A 19,589-nucleotide genomic window follows, 5' to 3' on the forward strand; every position below is an offset into this window, starting at 1 on the left:
TTTAAGAAACCTGCTACTATAATAATTTTCCTGTCATGGTAATCACACTCACGAAGGACATCAGGACTGTGAGCTTGTTAGCAAAGTATAGAAAACTGTATTGATTTAGGATACACTTTTCTCCCTTCTATGGATATATCGGCTGCCAATTTCCTGATTAATTAGGAATATATTGTGTTTACCATTTCTAGATAAAACGACACATTTGTAACATATTGTGTTTACCATTTCTAGATAAAACGACACATTTGTAACATATTGTGTTTACCATTTCTAGATAAAACGACACATTTGTAACATATTGTGTTTACCATTTCTAGATAAAACGACACATTTGTAACATATTGTGTTTACCATTTCTAGATAAAACGACACATTTGTAACATATTGTGTTTACCATTTCTAGATAAAACGACACATTTGTAACATATTGTGTTTACCATTTCTAGATAAAACGACACATTTGTAACATATTGTGTTTACCATTTCTAGATAAAACGACACATTTGTAACTTTTATGCCATCTTTTCCATTTTGTTTTTAAACTTTCACAAGTTCTTATATTTTCACCTTCAGCAGTTGAATAGTTCTCAAGTTTACCTGTGGAATACTAAATGACATTGCAGCCATGTTTTAAGCTATTATGTAAAACACAATTTTTCACACGAATTGTAAAGACAAATACATGCATACAATTACAAACATTCATACTTAAACCTTTATCTATAAGATCCAACCTGGCACAATAACTAATCCCCTTTAAAAATAATATCTTCAGCTGATGACTTGATATTCAAACTCTTTTCACATTCTCTTCTCACAGAATTAAAACAGTATACAAAACTTTGCTTTTTCACTACCGCTTTTTCTTTTCCTTGCCATATGCACTGTCCAATCCTAAACCTGTAAAAACAAACACTGTACCTATCCACTGTCGTGAATTCATTGGGTTTTGGAATATAAGAACTGAGGCGAAGATTGTGAAAAACTTTCTGGTGGTGGTGATGATGGAACATGTAAGTGGACCAAAACTTGTCACTGTGGTGAAAATAAACATCTGAAATATGAAAAATAAGTAACAACTGATTACATTTCTAGATGTAGTACTATTCAGAAGTGTAAAATGGCACACCATACCTTTAGAATAGTTTTCCTTATTCCAAAAAGATATACATTTTACATATATGTGAAATGAAAACATAAATGAAAATCAAAAACTCGGTGGACTTGTTGATCTTTTAGCAAAGTTTCATTGTAGTTAAAAGTACAACATATATGAAAAAAATTAAAACCATAACAAAATCATTGAAACTCCACATTTATTAACTTCTTATCAACTTCCATATACATTGTACTATAAAGATTTGTCATGATTAACCTATGATCTTTCACTGCTTTTTTCCAGTGAAATATCAGATATTATGAATTAAATAAAACTGATAGATTTTAAAAGCTTGTCACTAAAATGATAAATTGTGTAATATAAGAATCACCTACCATACATAACACTGAAACATTGCTAATGACTATTCCTAAAATTGTGTTCAATTATAATTAAGTAAAAACACAATCTAATAGTATTCATATTTGCTTCTAATTACACCTTTCTATAGCTTATAAAAATGTGTAACATATGAAGATTTATTGTAATGAATGTTCATGAATTTCTCAGAAATAAAACATATTTTCTTACCTGTCCTACTGCACTTGCAATTCCAAAGTACAGCATATTTAACAATACTGATGGATGATTTTGAGCAAATACTAAAAACTTTAGAAATTCTCCAGTACCAAGTAAACCTAAAACACAAAAACAACAATCAGGTTTGGAGACTTAATATGATTGTTTTGAAGAAAATAAACAATCATGGCAATGGTTAAAGAAAATTGAAATGTTAATGATGATGGCATAATCACATCAAAAATTGTGATACGAAGTTATTTTCTGAAGTTTTTATTATAAATATTTATACATCTACAATATATATATATATGTTAAGCTATAATTACATCAGGAATGACAATGAAGTAAACCAATTTCAAAGTATAAATTAAACTTTGAATATTGTTTCAAAAAGCAATGCATATTTGTCACATACTGTATAGCTGGTTATTCTTTGGGGGGATATTTTCACTATTTCATGGTATGTTAATGTGATCAGAAAAAAAAAATTATTCCATGAAAAAATCAGACATGTGTAAAAGATGTTCCAGATTGCAAAATTTTAATTTGTTCAATTATAATTAGATCATTTTCAACAATAATTGTGAAAATTTTGACCTGTAAAGATTACCAGCTAAACAGCAAACGTACATTGTAATATATACTTATAGTATATAATACAAAAACCACAAGCTGTTGTTAAGCTCTGTAGGTAAATAAATTTGATACTTGCCTAGAATGGACCAAACATAACACCACAAGATGATTTTCAACTCTGAAGGCTCCTGTTGTTTATACTTACCTAGAGTGAACCAGACTTAACACCACAAGTTGTTAAGCTCTGTAGGTCTCTATCTTGTGTACTCACCTATAGTGGACCACATCAAACATCACGAATTCATGTTCATTGCTGTTGGACCTTGTCTTATATGCTAAACTATAGTGGACCATATTAAATACCACAAATTGATAATTAGCTCTGTAGACCCTTATCTTTCATGCTCACCTATAGTGGACCATACTAATGACCAGAGATTAACATTGAGCATCATGCTATAAGCCCCTGTCTTGTGATCAGATCTCATCCTCTCTTGTGTAACACCAGTCAGACCATCCAGAGTCAGAGACACTAGCTATTGGATAGAGAAAAAATCTTAATAAATTCATCATGATAATCAATATCCCTTATACAATATCCACTTCACTTCTGGTAGGTTACTTTTCATTTAGAAATAAGTTTAAACTTCTATACACAAAAACAATAACTAGACATTAATACATATGTAAATATCAGTAAAATATTTTAGTATACCAGTACACAAGAAATCAGGTTGAAATCTGAAAGGTTCTTTCTATCAAGTGAGAACAGCTGTTTTATGTTATCTGCTCAAATTTAAAACATTTTTCAGTTATCTTTTATGTATAAGTTCTGTGCTTCATCACTGCCATCATATATTTTCATATTCTGTAACAATGACTTTGTTAGGTATTAACTGAAACTTTAAAATAAGCATGAACTACTTGTTATATAACTGACTGATAATTTCTAATTTCTTTAAAAATGAATACAAGCAACAACTCAACATATTAAAGGACAAATAGTTATTCATAGATATTACTTTATCAAATAATTGTACATAGTCAAACATATCTGTATATAACAAGTACCTTCTTGAAATTGAAAGAGAGTCTGCACAAACAATGTACACACTCCCAAACTCAGTTACATTGTTTGTGTATTCTGAAATTAAGCATTTAGCAAAACAATGAAAACATCAAGTTTACACATATATTTGCCTTTAGCTTGGAATTACGATAGACTGAAAGTTTATTTCCAGTAAACATATATTCTTTATGACAGAAAGGTTTAAAATGAACTAAAGGTTATCCTAATAAATGCTTTTGTCGAAAGAAATTCCATCTACCATGAAAAATTCACAAACCAAAAGCAGTTCGCCGAAGCCAAACATTGTCTTGTTTTCTTTAGAACTTGGTGCTTTGTCTTTGTATAGGAACATGGCTACACCTATAACTATCATGAGTACAAACAGGAACTTGGCTGCAGGGTAACGTTTCCTGGCAAAAAGTATACCCAGTATCATCACAGGTATAGGCTTGGCAGACTTTCCTAGAACCTACAATCAAGAACAGCACAATTCAATAAGAAATCGGGGAAACACTATATATCATCAACACAATTATTTCTTTACCAGTACTCATTAGTTCACATCATTAAAATGAAAAGTATAGAGGGATTTCTTAACATCTAAATGGTGAAATGATGATAGTCAATAAACAGCAATCTTTGTACACCTGCTAGTATTAAAAATATTTACAAAGAAAGTTAATATCATGTCTGTGTGATAGCTTGGTTTACTTCATTTGTAAGGCCTCCCCATAATCAATGTAACATAATCAGAATTTATTCAAATTTTAAAATTCTAAAATTTCACTAAAAAATTTCAATGTGTGCAAGGTAATTTTATGCCAATCCCAACTTAATCAAACCGTATGTTGAAAGACCTATGTGTTCACCTGTGTTGGATAGTTGACAAACTGAAGAGCCTGATTACTAGCTAACATAGCGCCAAGGTAGGAAAGAGAACATAGTCCATACAGTTTGGCGGGTGTTAGGTCCTTCTCCTTCTTCCAGAACATCATTACTGGAGAAAAAAAAAATTAAAATCTAGATAAACCTCAGAAAAAAAATTTACATATACTAATATACATGATTATACTACAGTACTTTATTTTATGTCAGAAAGTATCAGTTATTTTACTTTTACTGAAAAACATATCCTTTTATTGTTTAACATATAATTTCAGACCATCAGATGTCAAGGCACCTACCTGTGGTCAGTTCTAAATGTAATGAATCCTATCATTACCTCCTAAAGATTTGATGTATTTATTAGATTTCTTATTTGGCAAAGTTGATTTTCATAACATCGATAAAATGCATTTTAAATATTTAATCTGTTTGTCAGTTCTGAATGTGTTGCTGAGCCTTGAGCTCATGGTACAAATGCAAAATGTCTATGTCTAAAACTTATTCAACTACACATAGATACAATGGCTCCACCTAAAGTCACTTACACTAAAAGCTTACCTAGTTTTGCAGCTAAGGCATTAACAATACACTGCAGGAAAACAAGTGTTGTGGTATATGTAAACTTTTCTGCTTTCTCTCCATCTCCATATTTACCTTTGGTTCTGAAAAAGCAACACACATAAAAAATACAATTCAGGTTTTATGAAAATTGAAAGTATTCCAAGCAATGATATATGAAATTGTATTTATCTGGTAGTTTAATTCTTTGCAAGACTTTACTATCAGTTTACAAAATATGCACAACATTCAAATGACTGACTTCAATAAAAATGACAACCTCAGATTAAAAAGAAATAAATTTGATTTGATTTATATTTTATTTCTTACCTAATTTCTGACATCAATTAGAGAGACAATGATGTGTGACTAAACACTATGTGGACATATTCATTTTTTTTGTTTTCCTGTCGTCCCATTGGACAACGTTGAATATCTCAGAATACCTGCATTGCTTGATTCCATAAGCTCAACTACACACAGAGGGTAAGTTTCAACATTGAATAAGGGTTTATAAGTCAAAGGCATGCTGCAATTGTAGAATCAAAACAAAGATTGCTATTTGTTCTAAACTTGGATACAGTTATGCATGTGTAAAAGGAACATGTCAGTTTTGCTTGTATGTAATGTTAAATACGGTCTCTGTCACTCAGCTGGGAGAACATGCTTCTTTGGCTTAGTTGGTTGAGCCTGTTGATTATCATGCTGGACACCCAAGTTCAATTCCTGGCTTGGACGCTCGACAGGAATTAGTATTTTCACTGTTCTGTTACAGATGGTTCAACCAAATTTGAACACTAAAACTGGTTAAACATGTTTATACTCACTTGGTTTGGGTTACCTACAGTATATTTCACACCCATATGCTTTATTGTTTGTCTCGATATGCCCACATCCATCAAAGCACATATTAATCAATAAGGTTAAAACATATCCACGATTTTACCATGTTTTTCACGATTCTGTCAAACTTTGGAAGTAACATAAATGTCTGCCTTTATGTATTCCTGCTCATTTTTTCTCTTTCTTTCTTACATTCAGTTGAACAGAGCAGCCAGCTGGCAATTGTTACATAATCAGATAAGTAAATATGAGGTTAAAGATATGAATGAATTGACCTAAAAATAACAAAATATTACTTGGCAGTATAAAGCCACGTGTTTGGATAAATAAATATACAAATATCGCTACTCACATAGATTCTTGAAGAAGACCATACACGAAATATGACAAAAATGTTCCGATAGCGCAGACGGCCAACTTTGTGTTGGTGGCAGATGACATCTTCTCAACTTTGGCCAGATCTGTTGGTATGAGAACTTCTGTTTGGCCTTCCAGTGATTTCCCACCTATCATTCAGCAGATAATCGGAAGAGAAATTTACATATTATCAAATATATCGAACAAAATAGGCGTGTTATTTGTACGTGTCACACTCAGACTACTTCAACGTTACTTCCTGTTTCAGGAGAAAAATTACGTGCTTCTTTGTGATTGGCCAAAATAAATTTTGTGGGTTTTCCCCTTAGTTATTTCAGGGATACGTGTCGATCTATGTATGAAAGTCCGTGACATTACATTGAATATAAACATGTACGTACATTTTTAGTTTATCTTTTTCTCGATATTTTCCGGAAGGATAAGTATTCTTGGTATTTTTCGAGGAGATCTTTGTTTCCATAAAAAGATGATTCTTTTATCATTAAAAAGCAATGGAATGAGTTTTTGTTTATTATCCAAATATCTATCTCTCTATATATATTGGAATGGTAATTTTCAATTTGATTTGACGGCTGAAAATCTCCATAGCAGCCGGGAAAATGTTAATTTTGACAAATTCGTTAAAAGTCCCAAATAAGTTAATGTTCTGCAATTTAACTTTCAATATTTTTTTAAAGTTCCACTGTTCTACTATATCGGAAGCAGGATGGGTCAGATTCACCATTCTAGATTAAGAATGGAATGTAGCTCTTTAAAATTATACTTATACCGTAGAAATCTTATTGATAGTCCTTTATGTTCATGTATGGAAAACGAGGAGACTAATGATCATTATCTGTTACATTGCCGTCTTTTCTCTCGATTTCGTTTACGTTCCTTTTCTACAATAAATCGTCCAATAACTACTAAACTGTTACTATTCGGTGATGAAGAGCTGTCATATGACGAAAATGCATTAATTTTTTCATGTACTCAGGATTATATCCTTAACTCCAAAAGATTTGAATGATGTCTCTTTTCTCCAATACATTCATGTCTGGGTAGGTCTTTACTGTGTTTTCATAGTAAATTCTGTACTTGAGGTATAACTGAGCAACCCCCCCCCCCCTCTTCCACCCTTTTCTTTTCTTTTTGTTCTTTATCTATAAGATAGCATATTGATTTATTCTTTCTCACATATTATCTTATAATAACAGCCTACGTCCTTAATTACGCATGCGTCTCTACTAACTGGAGATGGATTAATATAAGTTGTCAAACTTGTTTCCAAATCCAATTTCAATTGTTATTTGATGCAACTATGTACATTGTAAAGAGAAAAAATGAAATAAAATAAAGTTTACAAGAATACGTTTTTGCTTTGATAGAAAAAACATGTTTTGGAATTGTTTACACGAGGAAAAAGGGAGGTACCGTTGAGTTAAAGTTTTTCCACTCAAATGTCATCTTTATCAAAAGTGAAGAAAATGACTGAAATGTTCATTTTTGAATCCTAAAATCCAGAAAAATTATTGGTTCAGTCAGAGACGTATGTGTTATCAGGGACGTATATATCATTAATATATACGTTAATATATACGTCCCTGGTGTTATATACGTCTCTGGTTCAGTCATGATTTCCGTATTTCAAGTCTGTGATTTATAATGATGGTTCATGCAAAATTTTATTGAATTATGCGCAAAACATTTAGAGTTATACTAGAGAAATGCCGTAGCGATGGAATAAACGTTGAAATTGTTAACCCTAAAGATCGAATCGCGGCACCAATTACTGAAATACAAATTAAGGTTCACATGGAAAAACCTACAGAACGTTGTATTTAGCGCTCTATTGGTAACAAAACTTGATCAAAATGCAAAAGTCTATCATATTACCTGGACTTTGTTTCAGTATACAGAATTACGACCACTTCTGGTCAAGTATGAGTTCCAAACATCCTTAATTAAGATACTACTGTCAATACTGTGTATTAGAGCAAGAAAACCTGTAGGGAAATGATAATAGTTCCTTTCTACATTTACGACCCTGAACAGTTAGGATCGACTTCGGATTTATATGATTTTAATTTCGAAGCTCGTTTGTACCTTTCGTATTCAGATGATGATGTTAACTATCAATATTTCTGTTATGGAAATCTCCGCTACAGAAAAATGCACAATAATGAGATCACAATGTTGGTACAACAGTGTGATTCGAATTCGTCGTCGAAATCTTGAAAAGCTTCTAAGGGCCATGTGCACGACAGTAATGTAGAGGGCGTCACAGGTGTAAAACAAAAACAAAATATTTCACGCTAAGGACACACATTGGACATCTTACAATTTTCCCCGTCCGAAATATTTATTGGTGCTTTCTTGTGTCTTTTATATTTACGATGTCATGCTGTATAGGTGCCATCGGGTTTAACGATGTATAACTCGGGGCATATTCAAAACCACTAATTTATATTCAAATGTGTCATTCACATTTTAGTCCTCCGTACACAGCTGAAATATGCAAAACAATACCGTACTGAATATATGTGTTTACACCACACATCTCTGATCCAACACAATAAGAAATTATGTGAGAATTTAAACATGTTCTATCTTAACACCCTATACGAAGTATTTAACTTGTTCAGTGCAATCATGCTTTACAATGTACAATATAGCATACAGGTATACAATGATTTATCCTGATTTGCCACAGGGAATTTGTTAACAAGCTCTGTACATAGTATTGCTCTTGCATATTATTAACACTCATCAAGCCTAGCGGAAGTGGTGTTTATGAGTTTGATATGAACATAATTTAAAGACCTTTAAATAGAAAACGCACGAAAGGACACCAGACTCGACATATAATAACATTGACAATTTGCTGTTTAAGACAGAAAACGAAAACTGGTAAAGTTTGTCACCAATACAATACAGAATATGTTTCACTTACCTGTGTCTGTTTTATCAACACCCTTCATGTTTAAGCTATCTCCTCTGTACACTAAAGCATGCCACTGACATCGCTATTATACTGTCAACTGGTTTAAAACATTCCTCATTTATGTCTTATTAAGGTTCATTTGTATGTACACACATGTAAAACAGTAAGTGTTGTCACTTGTGTAGCCACGTATTTGATACAGGTGTAGGTGCGTGTAATGTATGTATGCAGTGACCGAATTAAGATTTACCGGTGACACATGTACTACTTCTATAATAGCATTTACTATACATAAAAGCATTTTATTTGGTATGCTAACCTTGATGTACACACATATCTAGCAAGCGTTCAATTCATAAGCAAATGTATAGATTGTACCAAGATTATACATGTGAAATAGATATCAATGTTTTAGTTGTCACAAGCTGTTGCTGAATAGAAAGGTAGAGACCTTCTCTATCCACCATACTCCATTAAGTTGCATCTGAACCTACTTCACCTGAACAAAAATCAATAATTAAAATTATTCCCACATATACCTCTTTGACAGAGAATGTTTCTTTACCTTAACACCCACTCACTACAAATACCCCCATCTCCTCTTATCACACCTTACAAAAAAATCCCTGCCCTCTTTCCCTTATCAGCCCTCGACATAGATACCCATCCTTCTTCATCTTATTTACTCTTGCCAAGGAGATTCCACTATCTTTATCTTATCAACTATCACTATTGAGACACCATCTCCTTCACCTTATCAACCCTCACCAAGAGACCCCATCTCCTTCACCTTATCAACTCTCACCAAGAGACCCCATCTCCTTCACCTTATCAACCCTTGCCATATAGACTACACCTCATTCACCTTACCAACCCTCACCAAGAGACCCCACCTCCTTCATTTCATCGACCCTCTCCAAAGAAACATAACCTCCTTCACTTTATCAGCCTCCACCAAAGAGACTTCACCTCCTTCACTTACTGGACCTCCACTTTACCTCCTTCACTTTATCAGCCCCCACCGTCTATACTTTACCCCCTTCATCTTATCAGCCCCCACCCTACTTTACCAATCAGCCCCCACCTCTATACTTTACCTCCTTCCTCTTCACTTATCAGCCCCCATCAACCCTCTCCATATAGCCCCCACCGTCTATACTTTACCTCAGCCCCCACCGTCTATACTTTGCCTCCTTCACCTTATCAGCCCCCACCGTCTATACTTTACCTCCTTCACTTTATCAGCCCCCACCGTCTATACTTTACCTCCTTCACTTTATCAGCCCCCACCGTCTATACTTTACCTCCTTCACCTTATCAGCCCCCACCGTCTATACTTTACCTCCTTCACCTTATCAGCCCCCACCGTCTATACTTTACCTCCTTCACCTTATCAGCCCCCACCGTCTATACTTTACCTCTATACTTTACCTCACTTCACCTTATCAGCCCCCACCGTACTACCTCCTTACTTTCAGCCCCCACTATACTTTACCTCCTTCACCTTATCAGCCCCCACCGTCTATACTTTACCTCCTTCACTTTATCAGCCCCCACCGTCTATACTTTACCTCCTTCACCTTATCAGCCCCCACCGTCTATCACTTATCAGCCCCCACCGTCTATACTTATCAGCCCCCTCCTTCACCTTATCAGCCCCCAGTCTATACTTTACCTCCTTCACCTTATCCCCCACCGTCTATACTTTACCTCCTTCACCTTATCAGCCCCCACCGTCTATACTTTACCTCCTTCACCTTATCAGCCCCCACCGTCTATACTTTACCTCCTTCACTTTATCAGCCCCCACCGTCTATACTTTACCTCCTTCACTTTATCAGCCCCCACCGTCTATACTTTACCTCCTTCACTTTATCAGCCCCCACCGTCTATACTTTACCTCCTTCACTTTATCAGCCCCCACCGTCTATACTTTACCTCCTTCACTTTATCAGCCCCCACCGTCTATACTTTACCTCCTTCACCTCACTAATCCTAAACAAAGAAACCCCAACTCCTACACCTTATCAACTCTTTCCATACAGACTACACATCATTCACCTTACACATCCTCATCATTGATAACCAAGTTGTGTGCCAATTAATAAGACATTGAATTTAATCCAAAGCTGAATCTGTTATTTTCTCAATGAAAACTGATTAGAATAATTACTTTTTATGACGAGCCGATCATAGAAATCAAACTACATACATATCTTATACTAAGTGATGATGCCAATGGAATATACACATATCTAATTACGTAAAAAGCATTTCAATATTTCAAGATTAACGGTATTTTTTCCAGACTATCCAACAGAACTTAAATACTTAAAATCATAACCACCTGTTTATAAGTGTCATATAACATGATTGTAATAGTTGTAGCTTTATACAAAACAGAGATATTCCATTCCATTTATCGGACTTTATATCACAACCAAAACTATTTTCTTTAATGTAACATTTGATTTATCCTTTATTAGTTAATAAAACAATTATCATTACTTACAGGAGTTTGTGTAACACTGCAAATAAATCATGTTAATCTATTTGCTGAAATTGGATCATGATCTTCAACAGTGTTTGACTATGTATGACTGTCTATCTTGCATCTGTTGATGGGTTGAATGCAGTATCACCAAATATTTATTCTCAATATCTTCTGACATGTGAATATCGACAATACATTGTCCAATATTTTACATTATTTATTTAAGATAACGGTCTTTATAAATGTATTAAATAACATATCCTTGGTTAAAGAGTTACTGCCTAAATGAATATTGATCACGAACTTATATATTTACATGTACGTCAAAGAGTTACTTCCCCTTATTGCAATATGTATTTTGATACCACCTGTGTCATCTTAAGGCTAGGACTAAGATCGGCTAAGTCGGATGTTCAATCCTATTGATTAAGGATTTCTATCAATGGAATTGGTTCGATGTACAATGTACACGTGTCTGTGTATTAAATTTTGTACAATGTATGTATATCAAATTCACTTTCTACGATGAACACGTTTTTGTGTTTCAAAATATACAATGCACACATGTGTGTATTAATTTTACAATATATACGTGTATGTTTCTGTGCATTAAATTATACACACACTTCTGCAATGTATGCATGAACAGGCATTATTCTACAATTTTAGAAAAAAATACACATATATCTGTACATGCTATAAACTGCATATGTATCGTATTTGAAATTTAACATGCGATGTGTTGGTTTCAATTGCTAATTATAGGTACGCGTACAACACACGAATGAGAAACACCACTTATTGTAAGTGTGTTAAAGAGGTCCTTAAGATAACTCAACGTTTAATGTATGTATATTGTACATATGAATATGTTCTGAAAGATGATTAATTGAGTGTGTCATACCTGTCGGATGGTGCACGATTTAATCCTCCCCAACAATTATACCTTACCATTAAATCAAAATCATTAAAGTCGACTATAAACCATAAACCATGTCTTAACCAAATTTGCAGAATGGGGAAATCAAAAATTTAACTAAAGTTAAAATGATATGTACTTTTATAGAAAAATTAGTGATATGGTTAGATACAGATTGTGTAATGATAGCTAAACACAAAGTGCGAATCAGTTTGAAATGGTTCCTTATTGTTTCTTCCGAGCATGCGTTTCTACTCACAGTATGACAATAACTGGTCCTGATATATCAATATTCCAAAGTATATATAACGTATATAGGTGGTAGTCCAACTGTGTAAAAAAAAAGGAAACAAAGTTCAATAATGGAAATAGTTCTGATAAAAACCCGTTAATCCGTAGCGTTTAACTAATCTAACTGCCGGAACGGAGCTTGCTTTTGTCCATACTGACAAATAGACAGGTATATCTTTGAAATTAGTGACACAAAAGTATCGTTACCTTAGGTAAATAAACTGAAAATATAGTACTATTTCCATTATAAAGAAGCATACCGTCTCAACCATTAACAATAGATGACATAATTGCCTCGGGTAGATATTAAGATAACAGTTGAAAAGAGCAGAGATAGAGTGTCACTCTTTAAAGACGTGCTCGAAGACATTGTTAATGACTTGTTACACTCCAAAGCAATTCTAAAATGGTATAGAAATGGATAAACATAAATAAACAAGCAAGTAGAAAAAAGGAGGAATATTTACAAGTTTTTTATGATAGTACAACAGGCAAGTTAAACACAAATACTACTGGGCACAGAAATAAAACAAAAGTTTGTAACATAATCGTTAAAAGTCATTTAATAGACATAGATACATATATGCAGACCCCGTATAAGGGCTGTCCACTATCGCACGCTAAAAACCTGTCTGAAACTTTTCGAAAAGGATAGGTGTGATAACGCCGGTCCAGGGGTTTAGGGAGAGTGTTAGGCTGTACAATCTTCCCCGAACCTGCTGTATCACTAAGGGCAGTAGGTCCGGGGGTTTAGGGAGATGCAATCTTCTCCGAAGTGTTAGGGGTCAATCTTGGGTTTAGGGAGAGTGTTAGGCTGTACAATCTTCTCCGAACCTGCTGTATCACTAAGGGCAGTGATGCTTACCTTTCTCCCCTCACCACGTGCCTAGCATTGTGTCTGGTGACAATTCTACCGTTCTTCCCTCCCTTTTCATCCACATCCTCCCTGAAGCGACCTCTGCCTGTCTGTTTGTTGCTTCCACCAATATCTTCCGGTTGGCTCCTCCAACCCTAAGGTAGGTTCTCTAAAATGACTGGCCAGGAAACCCCCTGCAGCCAACCACCTCAGGCAGACAATACTTTCTTCATCCTGCTGTTGATACCCATTCACCAATTGTTGGTACTTTGTTGGTCGTTTTCGTTCATTTTCCTCCTCCATCTAGTCTTCCCAAGGAACAGTTAGTACTTGGAGCTGCGAGACCAAAGCACGATATCTTGGCGGAGTGGTGTTGAAACTACCTCTACTTCAAAATTCATCCTCAGCTGGATGTCTGCCCTCAATTCTCAGTCTCCTGCTGTTGCTTGTATCCCACTCGCTTCCAAACTACCCTTCCTCACTGTTCCAGATTCAAGAAGTTGATGACTTTCCGACCACTTGAAATTGACTGCTTCTTTCGTCTAGCACAGTCGAGACTTGCTGCTATCTTTTTAAGGACCTGGTTGTGCCGCTATGTCTATCTGCCGTCTGTTATTACTACCTGGCATAATGTGAGCACATGAGCCAAGTCAGCTGCTCGGCGACACAGTGCACATGACGCGTTGTCCTTATTTCCCCAGGAAAACAAATTCGATAGACTCGACAGAACATCATATGTTGACTTCAAGAGGAGACTAAGTCTGCGTCCTTCCATATTCCAGCTGTTGCCCCATGATACTTTCCATTGTTTAACACTCTCCCAGCGGGTCCAGTTCCTTTGTTGTCTCATGCCAACAACCCTCACATGCCTAGCCTCCTCATCCATCATTCTGATCTCTGCCTAAGCCATGTTCCTGCGTGTCCGCTGACTAGCACTACCTCTTCCTTCAACTATAGTCTTCGTTGTACCTGTCATGTCGCCCATAAAAGCTCTGGTTGGTGGTTGTCGAATATGAGTTGCCATGTAAGGACCTCTGGTCATTTTCTCTACAGATTTCACCATCAGGTCTATGGCTGCTGCGACAAGCATTACAGATATCGTGTACCCAGTGACTATCCCAACTTCCAATCTCACCTTCCATCTCCTTTGCCTCTCTGACGATTTGGGTTAATACACTGGTATGTTCCAAGTAACAAAATACTCCGAGGACACCCCCTTCTATACTGTCAAGGTACTTGTTGTCGAGCATTTACTTGGTCATTCGCCGTAATAGGATGACAAGCATGACCCCCTTCAACATTTAGCAAAGATGTAGTCCTGAATTGGCTGATGTCCTTGGAGTGTTCTTCCGTAGGTATAAAGCATCCCTCAGCGGTGTTTTCTAGCTCTCTGCAAATCTCCTTCTCCTCCAAACAACCCGCACTAGTTTCCACAATTTCCTCAGTAATAGCGGACTGTTCTTGTAATCCCTATACGACACGCCGCTTCGTCCTGGTGCTGACCCTGTTCTCGCTTTCTTGATCATCTCCTGGACCTCCAGAAGCTTTTTGGTTCGCTCTCATCAAACGCCACCTTAGGCTCTTCTAGATCCCGAATTTTCATTTAACTAATACATCCTCTCTCATTTCAGCTATTTAATTGCATCATGATAATCTCCATTTGCTACATTTAATTCATTTTCGCACTGTATAACAAATCTTTCTCTGTGTAACAGAAAGCATTCGGACGATGAAAAACCTCAAGGATTAAAGGGACCATCTACACTATGTTACCATCCAGATATCTCCATGTGATAAAAAACCCACTCACTCACACCCACTGTACGAGTTCTTCCATCAAATATGTGACCTTGAAGTAAATGTAGCGTCATATCAGCGAACATATGCACGAAACAACATATACAGCTAGTACAGCTTGTACATTGTACCCAAACAGATAAGGGAGAGAACGCAGTACTACTAACTTGGTACACAGACGGAAGAGAAAGCTGTACTGCCAAACTACAACCTGTTACACAGACAAGGTTGAGAACAGTATACTACCGACCTGTTCCACAGACAATGTTAAGAACGCCGTACTATTGATCTGTCCACAGACAAGTATAAGAACGCGATACTACCGACCCTTTCCACAGACAAGGTTAAGAACGTTATACTACCGACCTTTTCCACAGACAAGGTTAAGAACGTTATACTGCCGACCTTTTCCACAGACAATGTTAAGAACGTTATACTACCGACCTGTTCCACAGACAATGTTAAGAACGTTATACTACCGACCTGTTCCACAGACAAAGCTGAGAGCGCTATATTACCGACCTGTTCCACAGATAAAGAATAAAACGCTGTATTCCTGACCTGTTCCACAGACAAGGACGAAAACGCTGTTCCACGGACCACTTACATAGACAACTTTGAGAAAATTGGATACGTTTATCCGTATCGATTTTTAGTCTGACGATCAGACGATCTTATTCACCGTGAGAATAGTGGTTAATTACATGTGCAGCTGTCAATTCCTTCATTCCCATCACCTACAATGAAGGACGTCCGTGGCATAATAAAAATTAATTATGTCGTATGTGAGCTGCTATAGCGATGAAGGTATTCGCCATGTACAAAATATTTTAATCTCTCAATGATTAACAAAAATACTGCAAATAACTTGTGATTTTTATATATATGCCAAATGTCTTTACGAACGAGAAGGAATTCATGAATCCAAAGAACAGGGCAATGAAAAAATGAAACGGAACATAAATTCAGCACAGAATGCTGATTCTATTGACCAACATCAAACGTCGCGCTTTTTTTTTTTTTTTTTTTTGCTTTTTCCCCTTTTTCGCAATCAACTTGATGAAAACCTGACTAAGTAGTTTATTGGCCAACGGTGCAATCATTGCACTACACGAATAAAGTTAGTCCCAAAGGCATAATTATGATTTATGTCAGTGGAAAGTAATAAGTCAAAAGATGGGTCAAATGAAACATACACGCATGGCTAAAGTAAGCTTCGTAGTTCAGATTACAAAAGGCCACCTCATAAAAAACAGAAAAACAACCCTGCTTACACTGCTTTCCTCTCGTAAGTTACTCATCCTGCTCTGTTTATCTATCTTTGTACAAGCTTTACGAGAGACTTAAACTATCGGGAAAAGCCTGCCCTTTTCAGTAGTAAGCGTTGTATGATATGCTAACGGCAAGATCACAAAACTAGCTGTAATCCGCCATTACTGTGATGTTTTAATCTGAAACAAATATAGTGGCGGCGACACATGTCACGTCACATTAGGGTATTTATCTGAAAATACTCTCCCTCCCCCTCCTTGGTGTGGGAAGGCTTTACTCCAATATACGTTACCCTAATTATCAACCAATAGTGAATTGACTATCGATCGGCATAACTTCAAACAATATCTAAAATAACAACAAAACAAATCTGTGGTATCACCGATTTAGAACTGCTATCGTAATTCTGCATTGTGAAAATTAAAACTCAAAACATTTCGAAAATATATCATATGGCAGAGTAAGGACTGTGATGTTTACACACAATAAAGGATAAGAGTTCAGGATCTGTGTAGCGACGCGAGGAGTTCACACTTGTCGACTTGTCTCGTGTATAAGCTGTGAAGTATATCGATTTTTACAAGACGAAAAAAAAACTCTGACATCGTACAATAAAGTGCTCCAACTGCTCGATGTGTCAGAAACCGACAGATACATTATTAAATACTGACGGCACATTATATACATACATTAATTAATTATTTACAGTAGGGAACATATACACAAATGTACTTTCGTATGTGTACATCAGTAATTTGACTATCATTTCTAAATAAGGTATCACTAGTATCACCCTTACAGATTATATCAATTAAATCTAAGAAACATAGCTGGTATAAAGGTTCTGTTCTGTTTGAATGGACAATAAGACAGAATAATGGCGAGACATGTTAAAGTTCTGTTACTGTTAAGCTGTCGTAAAAGAGAAACTAAAAATCGCTTTACTATTGATATGTTGGTGCCGGAGAAGGTTCTGTTCACCGTTTTTTGCGCAGGAAACGACAACTCCTTTTACTATAGAGATGTTGTGTTAGGAACGCTTTACTTTCTGTTACTACTGAGATGCCGTGAATGACAAACTAAAATTCAGTTTTGTTTTTATGTGTTGGTGCCGAAGAGCTATCACTCTCACGGCAAGTCCTTTTACTATTGAGATGTTGCGTAGGACGCGCTGTACTTTGTTTTACTAGCGAAATGTTTGTGCTGGAGTCGCTAACATTCAGTTTACTAATGTTTTGCTTTTCTTTGTGTGTGTTTTTATTTGAACAGGAGACGGTATAAATACTTTTTATTATTGAGATGTTGTGTCGGACACGCTATACATTCTGTTACTATTGAGATGTTGTGTAGGACACGCTATACCTATTGTTACTATTGAGATGTTGTGTAGGACACGCTATACCATCTGTTACTATTGAGATGTTGTGTAGGACACGTTATACCTATTGTTACTATTGAGATGTTGTGTAGGACACGTTATTCCTTCTGTTACTATTGAGATGTTGTGTAGGACACGTTATTCCTTCTGTTACTATTGAGATGTTGTGTAGGACACGTTATTCCTTCTGTTACTATTGAGATGTTGTGTAGGACATGTTATTCCTTCTGTTACTATTGAGATGTTGTGTCGGACACACTATACCATCTGTTACTATTGAGATGTTGTGTAGGACACGCTATACCATCTGTTACTATTGAGATGTTGTGTAGGACACACTATACCATCTGTTACTATTGAGATGTTGTGTAGAACACGTTATACCATCTGTTACTATTGAGATGTTGTGTAGGACACGTTATACCATCTGTTACTATTGAGATGTTGTGTAGGACACACTATACCATCTGTTACTATTGAGATGTTGTGTAGGACACGCTATACCATCTGTTACTATTGAGATGTTGTGTAGGACACACTATACCATCTGTTACTATTGAGATGTTGTGTAGGACACGTTATACCTATTGTTACTATTGAGATGTTGTGTATGACACGTTATACCTATTGTTACTATTGAGATGTTGTGTAGGACACACTATACTATATGTTACTATTGAGATGTTGTGTAGGACACGCTATACCATCTGTTACTATTGAGATGTTGTGTAGGACACGTTATTCCTTCTGTTACTATTGAGATGTTGTGTTGAACACACTTGATATGGTTGTACTGGTTTCTGCAGCATACGTTCCACCTTATGTTGCCATTGAAATGCTGTACAAGAATGCAAGAAAGTATGTGCTTTATTTCATTATTAAGCCAATTGTAACAGGCGCTATAGCTTTTGTTGCTAAGATATGGTACAGGAAAAGGTTGGCTTTTTTAAAGATTTTTTTTGTTGCGAGATATATTTATTTATTCTAGTGGTGTAGAGTTTGAATTTATTATCGTGTTTACCATTCATTTTTTGTCACCTTAGTTTCTGTTGTCATTTTACATTTTGGAATGAAATGTAGTAATAGAACGTGTGATAGAGGTTTTGTAGCAAGTGTAAGTGTGGCAGTGCACGCAATGCAAATATCGATATATATAGACAATAGTGGAACATAAAACATGCGCGTGAAGTGGACCATATTGGGTTATAGGTGTTCCGACCAAAATCATAATATTAAATGGACAACTTTTAAAGACAGGCCGGCATTCGAAGGATTATTTTGACACTGAATGTAAGCAGAGATGATAATTAATGATATTGATGTCAAAGTTTGGAAAATAAATAACGAGTATATGATTAAAGAAACAGAACAGTATAAATCACAGTACGGCGCTTTGTATTCCGCATAAGAAAGGGTTTCATAGTGTGAAAAACATCACACTGTCTAGTATTTTGTATGACGATTCCTTTTAATTCTTGTTACTGTGCTGCAATAGCTGCGCTGTTACCAAGTTTCTTTTTAAATGTATGAGTACTTGGAATACATTTCTCTGTTTTATGAAAGAGAACATGAAACCATACCTGACAAACATCTTTAACACTTTTATATTTAAAAGTTCCAGACCGAACTGATTTCTTGTAAATATTCCAAACACTGTGTTTAATAC

At 35.6% G+C, this 19,589-nt stretch overlaps 1 protein-coding gene across 1 annotated transcript; it reads right to left on the minus strand.

Annotated features, from left to right (window-relative positions):
* Positions 1 to 724: 724 nt before the first annotated feature.
* LOC132556804 (solute carrier family 35 member B1-like) lies at positions 725 to 12,990 on the minus strand. Its single transcript, XM_060221250.1, has 8 exons — positions 12,956 to 12,990; positions 5,968 to 6,036; positions 4,773 to 4,876; positions 4,199 to 4,326; positions 3,607 to 3,798; positions 2,670 to 2,796; positions 1,694 to 1,800; positions 725 to 1,057 (listed from the first exon to the last, which is right to left on the minus strand). Exons 1-8 carry the CDS (start codon positions 12,988 to 12,990, stop codon positions 857 to 859), a joined length of 963 nt encoding a protein of 320 aa, XP_060077233.1. The 3' UTR covers positions 725 to 856.
* Between the last annotated feature and the right edge of the window lie 6,599 nt (positions 12,991 to 19,589).

Source organism: Ylistrum balloti, unplaced genomic scaffold (genome assembly GCF_031769215.1).
Source record: "Ylistrum balloti isolate Yb309-2 unplaced genomic scaffold, AGI_CSIRO_Ybal_v1 Utg370590, whole genome shotgun sequence".
Lineage (NCBI taxonomy): Eukaryota > Metazoa > Mollusca > Bivalvia > Pectinida > Pectinidae > Ylistrum > Ylistrum balloti.

Bases quoted from the DNA above. Each gene is read 5' to 3' on its own strand.
- LOC132556804 (XM_060221250.1), bottom strand. From the start codon at position 12,990: ATGTCTTCGAGCACGTCTTTAAAGAGTGACACTCT. The intron at 6,037-12,955 runs ATCTCTGCTCTT...TGCCACCAACAC, and splicing joins TCTTTAAAGAGTGACACTCT to AAAGTTGGCCGTCTGCGCTA. The intron at 3,799-4,198 runs GTGAACACATAG...TCTTGATTGTAG, and splicing joins TTGTCAACTATCCAACACAG to GTTCTAGGAAAGTCTGCCAA.